General features: G+C 38.0%; 1 protein-coding gene across 5 annotated transcripts in view; it reads right to left on the reverse strand.

Moving 5' to 3' along the window:
- The window catches only part of NCOA2 (nuclear receptor coactivator 2), a 194038-nt gene that overhangs the window by 19602 nt on the left and 154379 nt on the right, over positions 1-20057 (reverse strand). For all 5 annotated transcript variants that reach the window (XM_032183173.1, XM_032183174.1, XM_032183178.1 and 2 more), the window contains 5 exons: positions 11186-11396; positions 7209-7418; positions 5015-5230; positions 4234-4363; positions 82-247 (listed from right to left, as the gene is read on the reverse strand). In XM_032183173.1, the coding sequence (XP_032039064.1) occupies positions 82-247; positions 4234-4363; positions 5015-5230; positions 7209-7418; positions 11186-11396 (933 nt within the window). The remainder of the gene's footprint in view (positions 1-81; positions 248-4233; positions 4364-5014; positions 5231-7208; positions 7419-11185; positions 11397-20057) is intronic.

Raw genomic sequence — 20057 nt, forward strand, 5'->3', positions numbered from 1 at the left:
CCACTGTCCACATAACCTCCACTTTGACAATATGTCCTTTAACCACAACACCTAATATATACAACGTAATGTCCACTATACCTGGCTAACCAGTTCTGGTATTCCTAGAGCTCTGTCGATTTCTTCTAAACCATCAAAATTCCTTAGTGCCATATAAAGCTGATCCAGGAGAGCACCCTCATCAGTTGGTGACTCTGATGAAGGATGATTACACAAGAGATCATCTGGTGAGCTGCCAAATGGTTGCCTGTGAAAACATGAATACAGCGATGGTAAACAGCTGTTGGAAAGCAAGAAATAATATCAGAGGATTAGTAGTCAAATTGAACTAACAAGTGGAGACAGAAATTACTTTAATAGCTGTCAATTTTGTTTAGAAACCTATTTTGGATGAAAGTTTGCTTCCCAAAGAAATAGTTAAATAGCATGATTAATGCCTGTCAAGACCCTTCAAGCACTGTGTATCTGACAAGCAAGCAAATATACTGAAGACATGCCTGAGTACTGATTTCATATTACAGAGAGGAGCATATCAGCATGGAAGTCAGTATACATGTAGAATATATTCATTGAACACGGAAGATTAAACATTTTTTTTTAAAGCTAACTGTACCTTTGACTTGTAACTGTTAGACTTAGTATAATGTCAAAAGTAGAGATGGCATTCATTTCCATAGATACTCTTAACTGGTTGTCTAGTAAGCTAAGAAAGCTTAAAGGGTCATATTGGGGTCCAAGGACTGCCTGAGCTAACACAGGCTGAACATCTGGAAGAGCTATCCAGAAGCATGAAAGAGCAGGAAGAAAAGGACATTCCCCTTTTGGTTTTCAGCAAAACACTTTATCAACTCAGCACATCTGATGGAATTGTACACTTGGGTACCAGTTTATGTACTTGGTTATATGCCTCAGAAAAGCATCAGCAAGAATTTGGATACTGCCAGGCCGAGTGTGCTGCCCTAGTAATCCTGCGTACCTCACCCTTGAATTTGTATGCAAACCATGCTTACTTGCACAGGCAGAATAAAGGTTTATGCCAAACCCGAAGGACAAAACTTTCTGAGAAATAAACTAAAACTGAAGTGACACCTTATCAACAGCCAAACAACATCGTTTTGTTTTGCACAGTTCACACACAAGCCCTACTTCACATACAATACTACAAGACTACAAGAGAAAATATAGAGCAAAGCATTCTGCAAGCAAGGGCAGCTACTATGTGCACATCATGGTAGAATTCCTTTCCAGATAATTACTCAGGGAAAACAAAGGCTGTCACACATGGAAGGAGGAAAAAGCTCTATATGTGAATCCTTTTTATATGCCTGTTTGGAAAAACAAAAAAACACGTTCGTGTAGTTAGTTTCCATAATGAGATATATGGTTGCCATGGAAGTAAAATCTCTACGCCAAAGCTTAGCAGAAGGGAAGAGATGCATCATTAGGTTATACACCTAAAAAAAACCCAAAAGACAGTAAACAAGAAAACTAATAAAATTATATTATTTTTAACTAGATCCCAGACAGTAAAATATGTGTATATACAATGTTCCTTCAAGACACTGCAAAACTGTTAACCTGTCTCCTATATAGAAAAGTTTCTACAACTCTCACAAACAGTATTATAAATCAGCAAGGTGGAAGAGCAAAAACAATTCTTCAGTCAAATTGCTTAGAAACTTTAAAGATGACTTATAAATATGATCTGGGAACACAGACAATTAATGGGGCTAGCAATACAAAACAAAATCAAATGACAAACAAACAGAAGCCAAGAACAACAACTTCCCAAAATTGTAAATGGGCATGAATAGATATAAAAAAAAAATGTTTAAAGCATTTGTCAAGTTCTGTACATGTCCTGGTTTCAGTTAGGACAGAGTTAACTAATGACAATTACTTTCTTTTCTTTCTTTTCAATTTCTTTTACATACTGGAATGATAAGGTTTAATTTTTGTCTAAACAAATTTTAACTCACATTTTGACTTTGTAACAAGTTACATTATATAATACTCAAGGAAACAATTAGATACCAGGCATTAATCCAATAAGAAGCACCAAACAATTCATCACCTCTACTTGGGGGTTATCAGATGCAGTGCAATGGGATTTTTTTCTTTCCACCACCTCTAAGGAAACTGTGAGAAATGCAGAAACAACAAAACTGGAGAATTACCTGCCTGGCTTGTTGCACTGGGTTTATGTGGCAAGGTTTTGGTAGCAGGTGGACTACAGGGGTGGCCTCTATGCGCAGAGCCCAGCAGCTGACCCATGTCAGACCAGAGCCAGCTTCAGTTAGCTAAAAAAAGGGACCTACTGCTGGCCAGAGCTGAGCCAGGGAGTGATGCTGGTTGGGCCTCTGGGAGAGCAGATTGAAAGAAGGGGGGGGAAAAAATGCTGTGCAACAGGAGCTGGGAGTGAGGAGTGAGAACCAGACCTGCAGACAGTGCAGCAGGAGGGCAGGAGGTGCTCCAGGCATGCAGCAGACATTCCCCTGTGGCCTGTGGAGAGGCCTCTGGTGGAGCAGGCTGTCCCCCTGCAGCCCACGGAAAGGAGCAGGACAGGACCAGAGAGAAGAGCCCACACAGAAGCAGAAGGTCTGGGGGGAGCTGCCACCCACCTGTGGGGGACCCGTGCTGGAGCAGTTTGCTCCTGGGGGATGGACCCCATGATACGGAACTGTGTGGGAGCAGTTCTTGGAGAACTGCTGCCTGTGGGCAGCCCACGTACAATCAATGCTTGGGGGAAGGAGGTGGTTGGGGGGTGGATGGGTGGAAAGTGTTGGTAGTTTTTTGTTGTTGTTGTTTGTTTATCACTGCTCTAGCTTGTTGTTAGTAATAGGTCATAAATTTTATTAATCTTCCTATGCTGAATCTGTTTTGCTTGTCACAGTAATTGTTGAGTGATCTCCATGTCCTTATCACAACCCTTGAGCCTTTTACATTTTATTTTCTCCCTCTTTGCCTTTGAGGAGGGGGAGTGAGAGAGCGGTTGTGGAGCTCAGCAGCCCAGCAGGGTAAAACTGCCACACTTGCTGATCACAATATGTGGTCCTGTATTTTATCTTAGAGTATCATTATAAAAGTGAGTAAGTTATGTCAACAGTGCTTTTGGCATATGGACACCCTACCAGAGAGAAAATTAGCAAAAAACATTTTGAAAAACTGGAAAAAAATAGAAAAGTAACAGAGAATATGCCACATAGTTAAATTTATTTATAGTTAAATAGTTAATAGTTAAATAGTTAAACTAATTTATAATATTTTAGAACATCCTCTTGGAAAGAAAATTAAGATAACGTAGTCAGAAGGTTAAACTTCCTTCAAACAAACTTCTTCTGTCTGCTTCCTCCTCACTTCCTTTTCAACACTCCTATCTGCTACTGGAAAAGATATTCCAACTCACAAATTCAAAACATCTCAACATTTCTTCTTTATTTGTCTGTCCATTTTGTATCACATATACAGTACGTATTTATCTAATTTAAGCTGCAAACTTTTTGAAGACACGTATTTATCTGATTTAAGCTGCAAACTTTTTGAAGACATATGTGTCTTTTTAGACAAGCATGCACTGCTTCTCATAGGTGTGACATTATTTAAAAGGCGTAATAATAAACAAAGTTAGCATTTCACATGTTGGCTAAAATAAACTGTGATTAAACAGTGGTGGTTCTGGTTACCTGAGAAAGAATTAACCTCGTGGAAGAGACAGCCTCCATTTCACTTCATTTTTCTTCCCTCACCTTTTACAGAATTTAGGTCAATTAAAAAACCCCAAATAAGAGAGGTGTTGCTGAAGTCCTGCACTACTAAAAACACTAACCTAAGGCAGGAAAAGACAGCTAGTAAATACAAAGGCTCTGGCATTTTTCCACACTGAGTTTTAAATACTTTCTATGTACTTAACAGCACTATGCACTAACAAGAACACCACACAAACCAGACAGAATCATGCCCATATTCATGTATGAGAAGTGAAATTGATGAAACTATCTGCAGCACTGGCAGCATTCACAGTTACACATAACCTTCAATTCCTCCAACACATTACACAGCAAGAAGAGCATTTGTAAGTGTTACAAGAACACATACACATCTCATGAGCATAAAATACTACAAGTGTTAAATTGATATGCATTTGGTGAATATTTACATAGGACTTTACTTCCATGAGGCATATATACAAGCCTGTAATATCTCTCCTAGTTTTGACGCATCACTAGGACTTACCTGTTCTGACCACCAAAAGTTGCCTGGTCTATAGGCAAGATGCTGTCTGGCCATGGTGCAGTCTGATTTGGAGGGGCCTGTTGTTGGCTGTACTGAGGTCCTCCTATGTTCATCTCCAATTCAGATGGCCCTAATCAAGGAAAAATAACTGCATATTTTTTTCTGCTTTCATGTTAATCCTTTCAGTTGAATTATCTATGTTACAATAAAACCATCAAAACATTAAGAGTTGAGTAACATTACACTTAAAAGCACTGTGATTTTTTGGGGGTTAAATATCAGTTTTAAAATTAGAACAAGTAATGTAAGAACTGTGAAAGGATTCAAAACCATAAAGCAGCAAACATGACATCAGAGATGCAAAAAAAAAGTAAGAAAAGCATTAAATAAAGGCAGTAGATAGGGTCAGTATCATAACAGGAATGTACTTGCTTTGGAGCTGGTCAAGTACAACGACAATATTCACAACATTTCCTCTTTAAAAAATCCACAGTCTTTAATGAGCAAGAGCAACTTCATATCCTCTTTCTTAGGAAATCCATACCACTATGGAGTTCAAGTGTATCAGGAACTGTTCCTATCAACACATGCATTAAAATTAACATTTCACACACCTTCCTTCCTAGTCCCACAGGAAGCTTTCACTGTGGAATAGAGTTCTCATCAAATCTATAACTGAAGTGAATTGAAGTGATTTGTTTTTTCTCCTGCATTTATCTTTGACAATGCAGTGCATACAAAAAGTCCCAACTCCACAAACTCCACATACGTGCAGACTTACCCATATTCATGACCTGAGATGGAAGCATCTGCCTTGGGCCAGGCTGGTTGCTGGGTCTCAAGGGGATGCTAGCTGTGGGGTTGCGGATCATGCCTGCTTGCACTGGCCTGTTCATGGCACTAGCGGTGGGTGCACAAGTTACCCTCACAGCAGAAGCCTGGCTTCCCCAGTCTCCAGATGTCATGGCAGGTCGTGGGGCACTGCCGCTGATCATTCCTGCACAAAAGCCAGACAGATTCAGGTGCGGGAACTTAGCTTCTTTAGCATTGCAGTGGGCTGATGAGCTGAATTTTTAGAGATGAAAATGCAGCAGTTTCACTCAAAGCATATTGTATCACAACTGTTTGTCCAGATGTGCAAGGCTACAGAAAGATGCCTTACACTGCTTAGTCAAGGGAGTGGAGATTATTATATATTTTGCATGAGGAAGATCCTTTTATCATTTCTGAAACATTGTTGAGAGTAAGTGTTCCCACGTGTAGTCTGCAACAGGTGCTGAGGGTGTGTGGATAGCCCTAACTTCCTTCCTCAGGAAATGAATCACGTTTGCTGATGTGTATGTCAGTGCTTTACTTTCCAAGTGCTAAGTGAGAATGAAGACTTGAGTACCAACATGTTATCACTACACATGCTTACAAGCTAGAAGGATTAAATTTAAATTCTCATTCTGCAAACATCTTTTTGTAAGTCCTTTCATTCATAGCCTAGAGCCTTCTTAGCTTCAAGGCTTACCCAAGATAATCTTGAACCAATATACAGTGCAGGGAAATTACTCACAGGAACTTTCCGATAGATGCTGAAGTTCATTACCGTTATTTTAGGGGAAGTCCTCCTACATCTACTGTAAACAACTGATACAGTTTATTTACATTTGGAATATACACAACACTACACTCTGACAGTATTAAAAGAAACAAACAACAAACAAACACATGTAAAAAAACATAAAACAATGCACACACCCGCAGACATATATTCATACCATTTATACATTTTGATTTTATACAGTCTAGAGAGCAGATAAAACGTGATTTTCAGATTGGATTACTGCTCATTCTAGTTGCATTTTGCAACATCCTTAAATGAATGTTAAAAGCCAGCTAAATAATTATTATTCATTAGTTCAATTATTCAATATACAATCAAGGAGAAAGACCCTCTGAAGAGAGTAACTGCTTCATCTGCTGTGCAAAATTTGCTTCAATATTACATCCTCAGGTTTGTTCTGTTTGTGTACATATTCTATCAGCTGAAATATGTGGTGTGCTAGAGCAAATGGCAGGAACACAGATAATACTTGCTAACTTGTATACATAAGATGAATAACATCCTCAAATATGTATACAGAAGATGAAAGTAATAGGGCACTTGAAAGACTGCAAGTTGACCTCTAAACGACTCAAATAAGATATTTCAGAGTCTGTCACTGCATCTTTTTTTTTTTTTTTTTTTTTTTTTAAACTGATGCAAACTAAATGTAAAATTTTGGGAGTGAGTAGCTAGCTGAAAGGACTTAATATACCCATTTATTCAGCTTTCTTAGCAGTTGTTTCATACTTGAACAGTCTTGGACTATGTACCAGTATCTTCATACAGTATTAAGACAACATGAAGAAATCAATGCACTGCAGACCAGACACAATCCAGGACAAGGGGCAATACCATTACAAGATCTGACGGTTCCTGAAAAGTTTGTTTCAGCAAATGATGAAAGCATTAGATTTTCTTTACGTTAAAATGAGAATTAAGGCTACTAAGTAAAGGATAACTGAGGGCAACAGCAGGGTCAGATACACATCATAAGGGCAACAGTAGTGTCCACAATTTTGTTTTTGAAAGGACCTGCACAAAGAAGTGGAATGCTTCATTTATTTACTTTATTGAGGCAGAAAGATTTGATTTTTACCTAAGCCTCAGCTGAATCTTGAACATTGATGTGAACAGACTCTAACTGCCAATACAATGTGTGTGTCTAGAAATATTAAGGGAAGTGAGAAGTAGTGCAAAAAGAGCATGCCTAAAAACATGTAGAAAGTTCAAAGTAGATATGCCAATAAGTAACAGCACACTACACATTTTTTTTCCAAACTGTTTGTACACATATGTTCTGTACTTGTTAATAACCCCAACATTAAGTTATTTGTGATGTAGTCTGTTAATCAAGCACATTAAAACAAACAGAAAGACTTCTTACCTGCGCTACTGTTTCCTAAAGTTCCTTGACTTCCTATCATCCCTTCATTCCGGCCCATCAGTCCCGGCTGAGGTATTACTGAATATGGGCTACTCGTCCTTATGGGTGGAAAAGCTCCTGCACCTGTTGGGTTCTGCAGTGTGATGTCAAGTGGTAAATTCTGGTTTGGTAATAACCTGCCCAGTTGCCCTGCTCGTGGGTTATTAAAAGCTAGACAGGAGGAGCAAACAAAAAGCAAAGTTACAAGAATGGAAACTTCACTCGTTAAAAAAAAAAAAAAAAAAGGAACCCAAACACACTTTAAGCTCTTGGGTTGAGCTATTTATTTAATGCTCCATTCTATATCAGTCTGAGAAACATCCCTTCTTGACATTTTCATGTAACTTTCAAAATGGAACTTTCTGACACTGAAACAGCTATTAGATATGTTTTTAAAAACTTAAATGATGCAATTTAACTTACAGAAGAGACACTTCAGGAAAACATACCACTGTGTGATGTGCATACTACTGCCAGTTAATCTCATACCTAGTAGAACTGTAACTGTGTACAGATGTCATCCTGAGGCAGATTGTAAGGAATTATCTCAGTCTTGAAAGTTATCTAGCATAAGCTGTGTCCTTGAAGAAGTTACCAAAATTAAACACAGATTGAGACTATATTGGATCTTGTAGCACTGTTTCTACATCTCATTCCTATTTTTTTTAAATATATTTTTGTTATTAATGAAAATAAATACTTTCATGATTCGGCAACAAAGAATAAATGGTCCAGATTTAGATCTATAACACCATAATGTTCTGGTAAACAGAACTGTGCTTGATGATTACTGTCATCTTTATATAACTATTTTCTTCCGTTGAGATGTTCTGTGTTCTTAAAATCAGTTTCTGTAAAGAAAACTGAAGATTGTCTTAGAAAAATGAACTTCAGAACTTGATTGGCAAACATCTGTTTCAGCTGGTCTTTGGAAAATGTTCAAATGCATGAAACTGTCTCCGACATTCACAAGCAGTTCTCAAATGTCAGCTAAACACTGACCATGTGCCTATATGACTCCATTTCCATTTATATAAAAAAATACATATATACACATTTTTGTAAAATTGTTATTTGCAATAATTTATGATAGCTTCCACTAGGAGAGTTTCTGACTGAACAGCAAGATGACTTCTGCATTTTTAAGTTCACCACATTAGAAAGGATTCAAAGAATTTCTTTCTTATTTTAGATCAAAGCAATAGTGATACTTCTGAATTTGAGAACTTAGACAAGGTTTATCTATCTTGTTTATAAGTATGGAAACATCTTTTTACAAAGGTCTCTGTTTTTTGTTTTTTTTTTTTTTTTTCTTATTCTGTGAAACCAGATTATAGGAATTCTCTCTACATATATAAATTTTCTGTTAGGTGAATTTGCTTGTATGTATGTAGAAGGAATAAATTACATCACATACACCTAACTCCTAACCATGAGATCAAAATTTTGTCTTCACTGTCTGTTTAGACAAGCAAGCAAAACTTACTTAGGAGACAAAAATGACTTTCCCAAGTTTAGGGGCACACTAAAGTTTGGATTTATCCAAAGTTTATCACTATTGATAATTTCAGAACAGTTTTCCCCTGTAGTTTGAAAAATCACATAGATGAGTAACTTATTGTTATAGGGACAGCTTTGAAAGCAATCATGGACACTACAAAAAGGAAAGCTGGAAGTGCAGCACAAAATAACAACACGGATGATGAGACATGACTGTGCTCTACTGTTGGTCAGGATAGGACTGAAGGAAGGTCTCCGTCCCCCAGGCATCAAAATCTAAGAATCTAGCAAACCTAACAGCTTTCAACAATTAAAAAAAATAAAAATTAATGGGTTGAAGCATTTAAAGTATTTTAATGTAAAACCTTTACAAAATGAAAGGTAGTTATTTCTTTGGGAAGAAAAAAAAAAAAGAATGAAATTGTATATGATTTGACATTCATTCTACATCGCTTTTCTGTGAGCATACAAAAAGCCACTCACTATTTCTATGCACCTGTTTTGTGTACGCTCTTCTACTGAAGACAAGGCAGAAAATTCCTAGGGGAATTAGGCACAGACACAAGACTATGGAAGCTAGGGGAAAAATTTAAGGATTTTAATTTACAAGGGAAACAAGATGCCTCCTTTTTAAAACTGCTGCTACCCACCAAGATGTTCTCATTTATTGTCATACTGTTACTGTATTGTCAGTAGCTTTGAAAGCACATTTAAAGCCAAAGATGTGAAAAAGTTCCTTTGTGCTATGTTATACACAGATATAGAGTCAATAATACTGTGTTTACACAATTACATTAATTTACAATTAAAACCAATATCCTGTTTGACAGTACTGCACATTAAATGTTTTGGTACTATGCATCATCTAAATGACTCATCAAAATTTAAAGATTTAGCCCAGCAAACCCTCTGACAAAAGTAAGATGGCAAAACAGTTCTTTTACATTGTGGTAATAAAGCCTGATACAACATGAAAAAAGACCATCATTGGTCATAAATCTTACTACAAAATACCTAAATATATATAGAGAAATATAAATAAATAAATGACAGACCGAGTCATCAAAAATTCATTGTCTAGCAATGAAGATGTTAACATTTTCCTCGAAGAAACTTTAGGAAATGAGCAGTTTACATCCCATTTAAAAAGGATGTGGATAAGAGAAAGGAATATCACAGAATGGCTTTGGTTGGAAATGACCTCTAAAGATCACCTGGTTCCAATCCCTCTGCCATGGACAGGGGCACCTCTTTCACTGGACAAGGTTGCTCCAAGTCCCAACTAACCTGGCATTGAACACTTATCAGCTAAAGGAAAGGCTTAACTCTGGAAAGCCAAAAAGAACCAACAGACCTTGCTTCAGAAAGAATATACTAAAGATTTCAGATGACTTATGTGCTGCTGCTGTTAGTACTCCTATACTTGCATTCAGTTTCAACAAATAATAATTTAAGGTTGTGAAATGGCTTTAATGTAAATTTAAACATTAATATCTACTTAAACATTTCTAAGAAATAATTTGAGTTCGTTTCAAGTGAACTGGTGTTATTCTTTAAAGAAAAAATATTTTCATATAATCATATACTATATTATATAATCATATACTGTATCATATAATCAAAAATACTTTCATATAATAAATTCTTATTAAAAATGTGCTCTAAACACTTTTATTAAAAACAAAAAGCCAACAAAAAAAATCACACCAGCACTACACATTTAAGGAAGTGAACAGATGCTGCTATCCTAGCCTACAGGGGAAAAAACAATGAAGCAGTGACCTTGTATGCTATTTTCTTCAACATTCATAGCTGATAACACTCTTACTTTGCTTGCTTGCCACTATTTTATGGTGGCATACTAACATTTCAATCCCTGTTTTCAAGTTAATTGATAAAGTTAAGGAACACGGTCAGCTGGAAGTGACTCAATTAAAAGCCACAATTTCAAATTAGATTTATGCATTCATCTTAATCATATTTCTTTCTATTTATCCTGTGGTTTTAGAATAATATTTTCTTTCATCCTTTGGAAAGCCTCACTTATCCCTTTTACTGAAAGATCTGCTGAAAAAGAGCAATCTACGTCAACACAAAATGCAAATGCTCATGATGCCAAGAACACTGCAATAGCAGCATCCCATAACTGTGGAAGGGGAATTCCGTTCTGACAGAAACATTTAATTTATTTTGAAATCTTTCCTTATATCTCCTCAAAAGGGCACCAATTTGCAGCGCACCGTGTGAATTAGATGTAATCTCCAAACGTGTTTCAAAATGAGACGACCGCAGATGGCGCTAGGTCATCACACAAGACTAAGGAAAGGCTGAGAAACTGCCTTGGTTCCTCGCCTGCCTTGACAGGGGAGGAACAGACACCACAGCCCCCGCTTTGGGACTTCACAAGCTTTTCCTACACGCGCGCAAGCCGGACTCACTGCTCTGTGAAATCCTCATTGCTGGTTTCTGGGTGGCCACAGCCGCTCCGGGGCTGCCGTCACTGGTGAGCTGCATGAGGTCATTGATGATGGCTTGCTTGTCGACCGAGCCTGCTGGCGCGCCTGGGCGGCTATCTGGGAAAAGCTGCGGTAACTGGCTGTTCTGTAGGTCATCCAGAATCTCCTCCAAGTTATCCAGCTCACTGCCTGGCTGCAAGCAAAGAAAACATGGCACACGTTGCTGCTTGCCTGCTGTCGGTGTCCTGCTCATGCCCTGTTGCACCTGCACTGGCTTCAGATGTTCCCTCCAAGAAGCCCAGTGCAAAGCTCACAAAGTTGTCAAAAAGGGACAGTGCAGCCTTCCCTGGGCTCATCTAGCTTGCTCTTGGAGAGCCCTGGCATTGCAGGCATTACTGGCACCCCTTCAAGACCTTGGCATGGGTACATACAAAGAGCCACATGATACGTACCTCACGCCAAAGGGAACCAGGAGGCTTCTTGTCATGATCAGTGCAGGCAGTACATGTAATTTGGCAGTGAAAGAAATCCCACAGTGATGAAGATGGGGATTTATGTAGGTAAAGCAAATATTTCTTTCAGCACAGTCGTATTTCTAGTCTCTTTATGACTTGATTAAAAGCATATGATGAAAAAGTTACTTCATGGCTAAGACAATTCCCCTCATGTATTTTCTTTGTTACATTAAAAACCATAACAATGAAGAACTGTATAGAAGTTAACTGGCAAGAAATGCACGTTTCAATGATGCTGTGTAAATTAACAACTGTCAACTAGTTAGTAGATTTAAGAACTTATTTTGATCACAACTTTTCAAATCTGTGAAAGTAACCTGTCTACAGCAAGAAAAAAGAGAAATCTAGTTATGTACCCCTCAACAGAAATTTAACATGAAATGAAGATGGCAAAAAGATTAAATTCATCCTATACTAACACAAATATTGACCCGCATATATTTCTTAAAAATGTTGATTTTCACCGGTAATGTTTTTGCCTTATTTGTCTATAAACACTGAGAATTAAAATCTTTTGCTCACTCAGAGTTGGAAATTATTACAAGCGTATACTCTCCAATTCTAAAACTAAATAGGCAAGGCATTACCAACTTTTTTGTGTAATAGATACAAATAAGCAGTACTGCCTCAGTTACCACTAAGTTTTAAAGGAAACATTTTTTGACAGTATTTATAACAAAAATCAACCTCAAATCAGTACCTTTAAAAAAAAAAAAAAACAAACTACAAACATAGAAGAGAAGCAGTGAGCGAGCAGACAGACTCAACAGATGGGTACCAGAGAAACAACAATACAAACATGCACACGCTGTGATACCATTCTTCCTGTTCTTTTTTGTCCCACCACCACATCATGAACATGATCACTTATTCACAGCATGCTTGCATTGCAGTCACCAGGCAATATAGAAATACCTGAGATGAAATACCTTCAAACTATCTACCAAGGCACTCAGTCTAGTTAAGACACAGTGTGCTAGTGCTGTATTAAACTGCTGCTGCCACTGATAATCTGCAGACATAGCTAAGATGTCCCTAGGTTACATCTCTACATACCTTTTTGGGATGATTTGCTGCAAATAAACATGGTATTACACTTTACTCCTTCCACATGACCTCGTACACCTATAGATCAAGCTATATAGTGCAGAGAGGGAAGAGTTTACTCTGTTAAAAAACAGCACGTGGGTGATTTGGAGGCTGGTGTTAGTGGCAAAGTGGTAGGAAATCACAGAACCAAGAGGACTGGAAGAAATGTAAAGCCTCAAGGCAGAAAACCAGTGTCTGCCATTTCCAACAGAAGTTGATATAACCTCTTGCTAAAGACAGGCAGTGACAGAAAATCCACAGCTTCCCAAGGGAATTTCTTTCAGCACTCTGCCATCCCTACTGTTCAAGTTTTTTTTTTTTTTTCCCTCAGTGTCAACACAAAACATCCCCCACTGGAATTTAGTCCCTTCCTTCCTGTCGTATTTGGAATCTGGAGAACAAATTGTGTTCCCCTTTCTTCTTCTAATCTTTTCTGTATTTGAAAGCTGCTTTGTACTTGTGTTTTGGGGTTTCAGGCTAAAATTAAGTAATTTCAGCTTTTCAAATTTTCTTCATCGTATAGCATATTTTCAAGACCTCTTATCATTCGCGATGCTCCTGTAGCCTGCCTTCAGTTCGTCCACACTCTTGTTGCAGTGCAGTGTCCAGAACAATACTTCCAGAGGAAGCCTTGCAACTGCTGAGTAAAGCGGAAAGTTTACACATTTGATGGAATGTTGCAGAAAAGCCTGTGATTTTTTTTCATCACATGACATTACTGATTCTCATTTATCATTATCGCATTTGTTCATCCTGAATATTCTCCTAATAATTTTCCAACATATCTCCTAGTTGCAAATCAAGTTGAATTCCTCAAAATAAAGTTGTCCTCCAAAGTATTTGCAGACATGCGAGTATCACCTGCAGCCTTACTAAGTGCATCAGGTATTCTTGCATCAGGTCATTTAGGTTAACAAAAATACTGAATATCTCCAGACACTGCACAAACTTCTGCAGTACCTCCATTATGACAATGAATCCTTAAATAACTACTTTGTGTGTAAGGATTTCCAGGCAGCTTCCTACCCACTCACAGTAGTTTCATCTTGACCATGCATCTCTGATCTGCTTACGAGAACACCACGTGTAACAGTGCCAAAAAGCTTTGCTAAAATCAAGACACACAGCATATACTGCTTCAGCCAAAAAGCCTGTTACCCTGTTGCAGATGGAAAATAAATGGGTCTGACATTGCCTGCTCTTGACAAATCCCTCTGATGCCTTGCTACCTTCCAGGCTTGCACAAGCAGTTTGGTTGACACAGCACACCAACAGAAAAGGTCGAGCCAGGAGAAATTGAATGTCATTAGAAGAAGCCTAAATCATTAAGCAGACAGGTGATAAGCAGATTCAAAAAGGCACTCCAAGAGACAGTTGAGAGATGTTTACAGAAGCTGCATTTTGAGCACTGGGAGAGCTGGTAAAAGAAGCCTGCAAGAGCCAGTAGAGGAGACTGATGTAGAGTATCATGAATTATAAAAGGATGATTCAATACTCTTTGGGGGAATTAAGACATATGGCCTTCGTTAAACATATTTTAGAAAACAGCGAGGGAAGTTTTTATACATTGCAGGGTTTTTTCCTTTTGTTATGTGCGGGACTTTGTGTCTTTTTTTTTTTTTTTTTTTTAAATATTCTGGCTACTGCTTTTATTTCTTTAAACATCAGACATTAAAAAAATAAAAACCAAACAAACAGAGAAGAACATATTGATCCAAATGTGTCAGAAAACTGCAATCCCCAAGATGCTTTTAATTCCTCTCAGGAAGTGCCAAAGAAAGGCCAAATAAAACAGATGTATTTTAACAATTTTAACAATAAAAAGACAACTTTTTTTTTTTTAATTTTAACTTTAACGCAATCAATATAGAGTATTATTTCTTATTTTTTTGATGAGATGAGGGTTCTCAACAGTTGCAAAAGCTCCAAGTTAGTTTTAGCTATGATGTTAGCCTAAGACTTTCCAGACCCACCCTCAGATGGCACCATATCTGCAGAAACTAGTGTTAAAATCTGTACTTGGTTAGTTTGATGGGATTTTTCTTTTATTTATATACTGTATTTATTTTGCTAATGGCCTAAATTGAACTTTATGTAAATAAAAGGCACACCCTAAACTCCCTCTAAAACTATTATTTGTCGTGAATTAATATATATATATATATATTTCTGATAAAGTGCAAAGGAGCACAAAAAAGTTCTTGTGCTAACTAACTCTAAGCCACACAATTATTACAATCTCAGTAGAACTGAGAAACTAAGTCGTAGAATACATTAGACAAGTTCTGCTTGGAAATATTTTTCTATTTGAAAAATTACCGACTTTTGAAGTGCTTATCACCATCATAGAGAGGAGGTGGAATCAAATATTAATAAAATTCTTTCAGCACTACTGACGTACAGTTACACCTAAGCATGAAGTTTGGCTTCCAAACGTTGCCATGCCTAGATTCCACTGGGGGGATCTTCCCGTGGATTTAGGCCTGGATGTGTCCTAAACCCTGCACCCTCTGGAGAACTCTTTTCCACCATGGGCAATGCCCACGACTTGCACTGAGGCTTTATTCCAAACTTCACACACATATACACTTCCCTTACAACCACACATGACAGAGGCACCTTGGACTTTTTCCTTACAACAGGATGACTTTTGGTGGGGACACAAACTGGGGATTATATAAGGCAAATATAGTTTCAAATTAGCTCATTAGCTACCTCCTCAGCACGGGCAAAACATTTGGCCATGAAAGATAAACAAAATAAAAAGATAAACAAAAACCTAATCTCTGCTCCAAACTGGCCACAAATTAAAGGATTAAAAAGAGGGAAATCTAAGTCAGAAGTGTAATCAATATAGTCCCCGACTGCAGTAAACACACATTTGGCTAGATATCCTGTTTTATTATAAGGATAATCTACTACTTATAATCTAACTTATGGAAATTGTTTTCTAGATCTCTAATTAGAAGCTATTCAGAAAATGAAAGCCCCATTCTAGGGTTTTGATATAATTTCAAGAAGAAACACATGTCCATCATTAATCCAATGGATTCTGGACATTAAGAAATAGCTTTTTGGATGATAAGGATGTGTGTAAAGAAAATATTTCAGTATCGGGAAGATACTAGTTTCCATATAAAACAAGAGGACTGCAGTGTAGACAAGAAGTGTGAGGAACACCAGAACCATTTCTGAATCTGGGGAGAAAAAGGTACGTGCTTATGAAGATTTCTGGAATAGCACCAGTGGAGACAGAAGTGTTACAAAGTTCCTGTCAGACAAACAGGTTGTCTATATTGTCTGCTGGCTAAATGAGCAGCAAATACATTTTGAGATAAGAATTTAATTTCATGCTATGCCAAGTGCTTTCTCGGAGAGTAAGTCATGTCAAGTTTCTACACCTTGGTTTCTTTATCTGAAATATGAACGTAAATGCACACTCAATTTTACAAATGAGTTTTGCAGCACAAAAAAAATACAGCAAAACAGAATGTTTCTTTTGTAAGGCAACACACGACACTGTCCAGTACATGGTATTTCTGTGATGCTCCCCAGTGCTTTCACTCTCCTACCCTCTGAGCTGTTAGCCAGTCCCAACAGATCTGACAAAGAACAGCAGCCTCAGATAAACCAGGTTTCTCAAGTGTTTCCTAAGTCTGTGATGGAGTAGATGAAAGAGATCCAGTTATTGTCACTGCTAAGGTAAGGGACAAAGATAGCAGCAGTCCTGCTCCTGCCAGTGCCTCCCCGGCAGGTCTCTCTCTCGTCCTCTCTCCTCCACAGCGGTCTGAACTGGAATAACAATCAGCCTGATAGAGCTCAATAACCATCACCATGCCGAGGAAGGGAAAAAGGTGCAGAGGCACTGGAAATATTCTCTGCCATTTGAGAAAGGCTTCCTGTCAGTTGCTGGTCTCTGCAGAAGTGTATGTTTAAACACGCTACCTAGAAGGCTGCTATTTTTAGGTCGGTGGTGCACTTCAAAGCATTTCCTGTTCAGAAAGTCACACCAAAAGTAAAAGGAGAAAACGTAAAGGCTCTTCTGCCCCCGAACGGCCCTTGCAGAGGCCATCCCAGTGCCGTTCCACAGCAGTTTCCAGAGAAACTGAACATTCAAGTGACTAATTACTTAAAAATACAACATTCCTCAGGGAGAAGAAGTCTTAAATAAACCTGCAAAATAGGTAACACAAGCACACAGCTAATTTTTACATATGGGAGGAAGAAGGGGGGCAGGGAAAAGGACACAGGAGGATGGAAGAATTTAGCACAAGAATCTGTGTTCTAGTCTTGTACTAAATAGTTCCAGCTTTGATCTAAATTTAGGCAATGAGCACTTCCTGTGGGAGACCGTCTTCCAAAGCTGAAGAGGTTTTGATGCTAAATATTTTCAGTGATTTTATAATTGGAGTAAAGTGGTTATTTGTTTAAAGGCCTGGCCTTCAGCTAGATAAATGCTTACATTATTTTATATTCCCCACCATTTCCTCTCCTACTCCATGTTGGATTTCTCTTGTTTATTCAGCTCCAGGTTTCACAGCATTTTAAGTAGGTTTTAAAACTCTATTTAAAACCAACAGGAACAACAAAAGCCCCTCTGTCATTATCCAGCAGCCTTACAAGGCAGCTGTGGAACTGGCTTCGCCTTGCTTCAACACTGGGGAAGCCCCAGCTCTCCAGCCCTCATCACTCCATCATGGCTCCTGCTCCTTCGTGTTTTCCTTATCAGCTCCTGGCCCTTCCTGCACCTCCAGTCCCTTCTCTCTTGGGAGAAAACCTTGGTCTTCAGACTTTAAGAAAAGGCAATGCATCTACAGTCCATACTCTAGCCTCCTCAAATCCCTCCCTCAACCTCAGAAACATGAAGTCTAAAAATAAAAAATGAACAGACTATTCATTTTTAAAAGTTCATAATGTTGGGGACCCGTTTTTCAAATGTTTGAGGTCAGCAATACTTGAAGAAACTGAAGCCTCTTTCTGTAAAGTTAGTCTTTATAGCTACCTATTTACATTTAGGGTGAAACACAATCTGCCTGTCTTTGGTCACAGAAAAGTAAGGCAGCTCATTTAAACAAGCTGTCTAGGCTACCAGTAGTCAATACAGACATCACTAGACAGCAGCTTACCTTCACTGTTTTAAACGCCTATCAGGAAAACATAATGCCCCACCAAGTATTTATGTACTTTTTCACCAGCCATAAGAGAAGCTTGTAGGACTAGCTTAAACTAAACTGTAGATAGCTACTTTCCAGAAGGGATAAAACCTGCCCCTTATGAATGGGTTCACAGCTAAGCTATTTTTTGTCTATTCTACAGAGATTATGAAAGAGAAGATTGTAATTCTATAAAAATTGTTGGTTTTGGAGCGTAAACCTTCTGAAGGCCATGATTTTGATCTTCTCAATTACTTACATAGAAGTAATTTTTTTGGTGACTACTAGATTCTACATTCTTGTGCAGTATCAGACACTCAGGACTGTCTCAAAAGCTTATTCTAGCCAGTTTAGCTGTGAATTTCTTGATGTTTTTCTAGCCTAGCAAAGTATAAATTCTCACTGAAAACCTGTGCCCTCCCTCTGCAGGTAGCAACAAAATACTAGCTGTATTCAGAACTATAGTAATATCTAGGCTTGAGGATTAATCCCTGCAGAAATTACTGTAATTTGACTCAGTTTCCCCCTAAAACATAGGAAGAATTTAAAAACCACAATTGCGCCTACATAATGGCAATAGTTGTTAAATTCTATAAGAACGGAAGAATTAAAGCAACCTTAGAGAATGCTTGGATAACTAAAATTTTAACAATGCTTCGTCCACACTGCAGTAGCATGTTTGGCCTTTATGTTTTGTGATTATGACCATTGTTGAAAGAACTGCCCAATGGTTAGAGACTGCTGCAAGGGAAAAATAAAAACAAACAAAACCAACCAAACAAGCAAACAAAAACACCCCAGAAAATCCAATGCTATGCTGTAGGGCTAAGAAAGTTTTGTCTACCCCTCCTCAGCCTCAAGATGCAATATAGAAAATATTAAAAATATATATTTATATACACAAACAATATAAACACAATATATTCACAAAAAATATCCAAGCCCAAGCCTATTCTGCACATTAAAAATATGTAATATTTTAAAAGTGAAGGATGTGTCCACAAATGAGAGTCATGAAATGTTTGCACAGTGTGTGATCTGATCATGATTTAAGAACGAAGGTTTCATGTACAGGGCACTGCCTAGGGATTAATGACCAGCTGGGAGTTGATAGTGTAGGACAAAGCTAAGGAACATTAATTCTAGCTAGTTATAAACTCCCCAGAAAATGTCTTATACTAAAATTAGTATTGTAATTACCCATTTTATAAATGAAACAGCAATACTGAAGTGGCAAATTGCTTCTGCAGCATCACATTTCCCTGTAAAACTCTGAAATGGGAGCATTCCTGGTGACATGAACATGGTGCTTTTTGAAAGTGACGTCTGCACAGCCTATGAGATGACACATTTTAGAACAGGCCCTAATGACATACAGTTTATTAGTATGTTGGGTGGCACTGCAGCAAGAAATCTTGCACAGAACCCTAAGAAATTCTGGAAGCAAAATAAAACATACTGAGAGACATGATCCTGGCACTGAAAAACTAACCATCCACAGTGGCTGGGGTTGAATATAAAACTTTTTAGAGTAAACAAAACACACCATCACCACAAAAAATTGGCATAGAAATAAGGGAAGCCTATTTGCCTTGATTTTAATTTGCAGGTCAAGTATAGCACAAGGACCAGTAATAAGTGGTATCAGTCCTTTCAAACAGCTCCCTGCTTTGCATGGGAGATGTGCACTTATTACTCTGGGCTTGGCCACGAGTGCATCTAGTTGTTCAACAACAGCCTGTGGGAAAAGCTGTCAATAATTTAGCATCAACCAACAACTGCCAGTATTTTCTCTTCGTATGACTACCAGCTAGGAAAAGTTGCCCAGTTTTCAGTCCCTGTGTCATCCATCTCCTCCCAGGCATGGTCTGTCAATCACACAACTGGTCTGCTCTTTTAGACAGAGTGATGACCACAACTTATTAACATAAATTGGAAAATGGAATGAAGATCAGATTTCAAAAGACAGGTAGCAGTTTGCTTATCAACAGCCTTGAATGTCAAGAAAGTACTGCCAAAGGAAGTCTGGAAAAAATTAAGATAGAAGGAACACAGACCATGAACACCTGATTTACACACAATGCAAAGATTTGCTTA

The sequence above is a fragment of the Aythya fuligula genome, chromosome 2, assembly GCF_009819795.1.
Source record: "Aythya fuligula isolate bAytFul2 chromosome 2, bAytFul2.pri, whole genome shotgun sequence".
NCBI lineage: Eukaryota > Metazoa > Chordata > Aves > Anseriformes > Anatidae > Aythya > Aythya fuligula.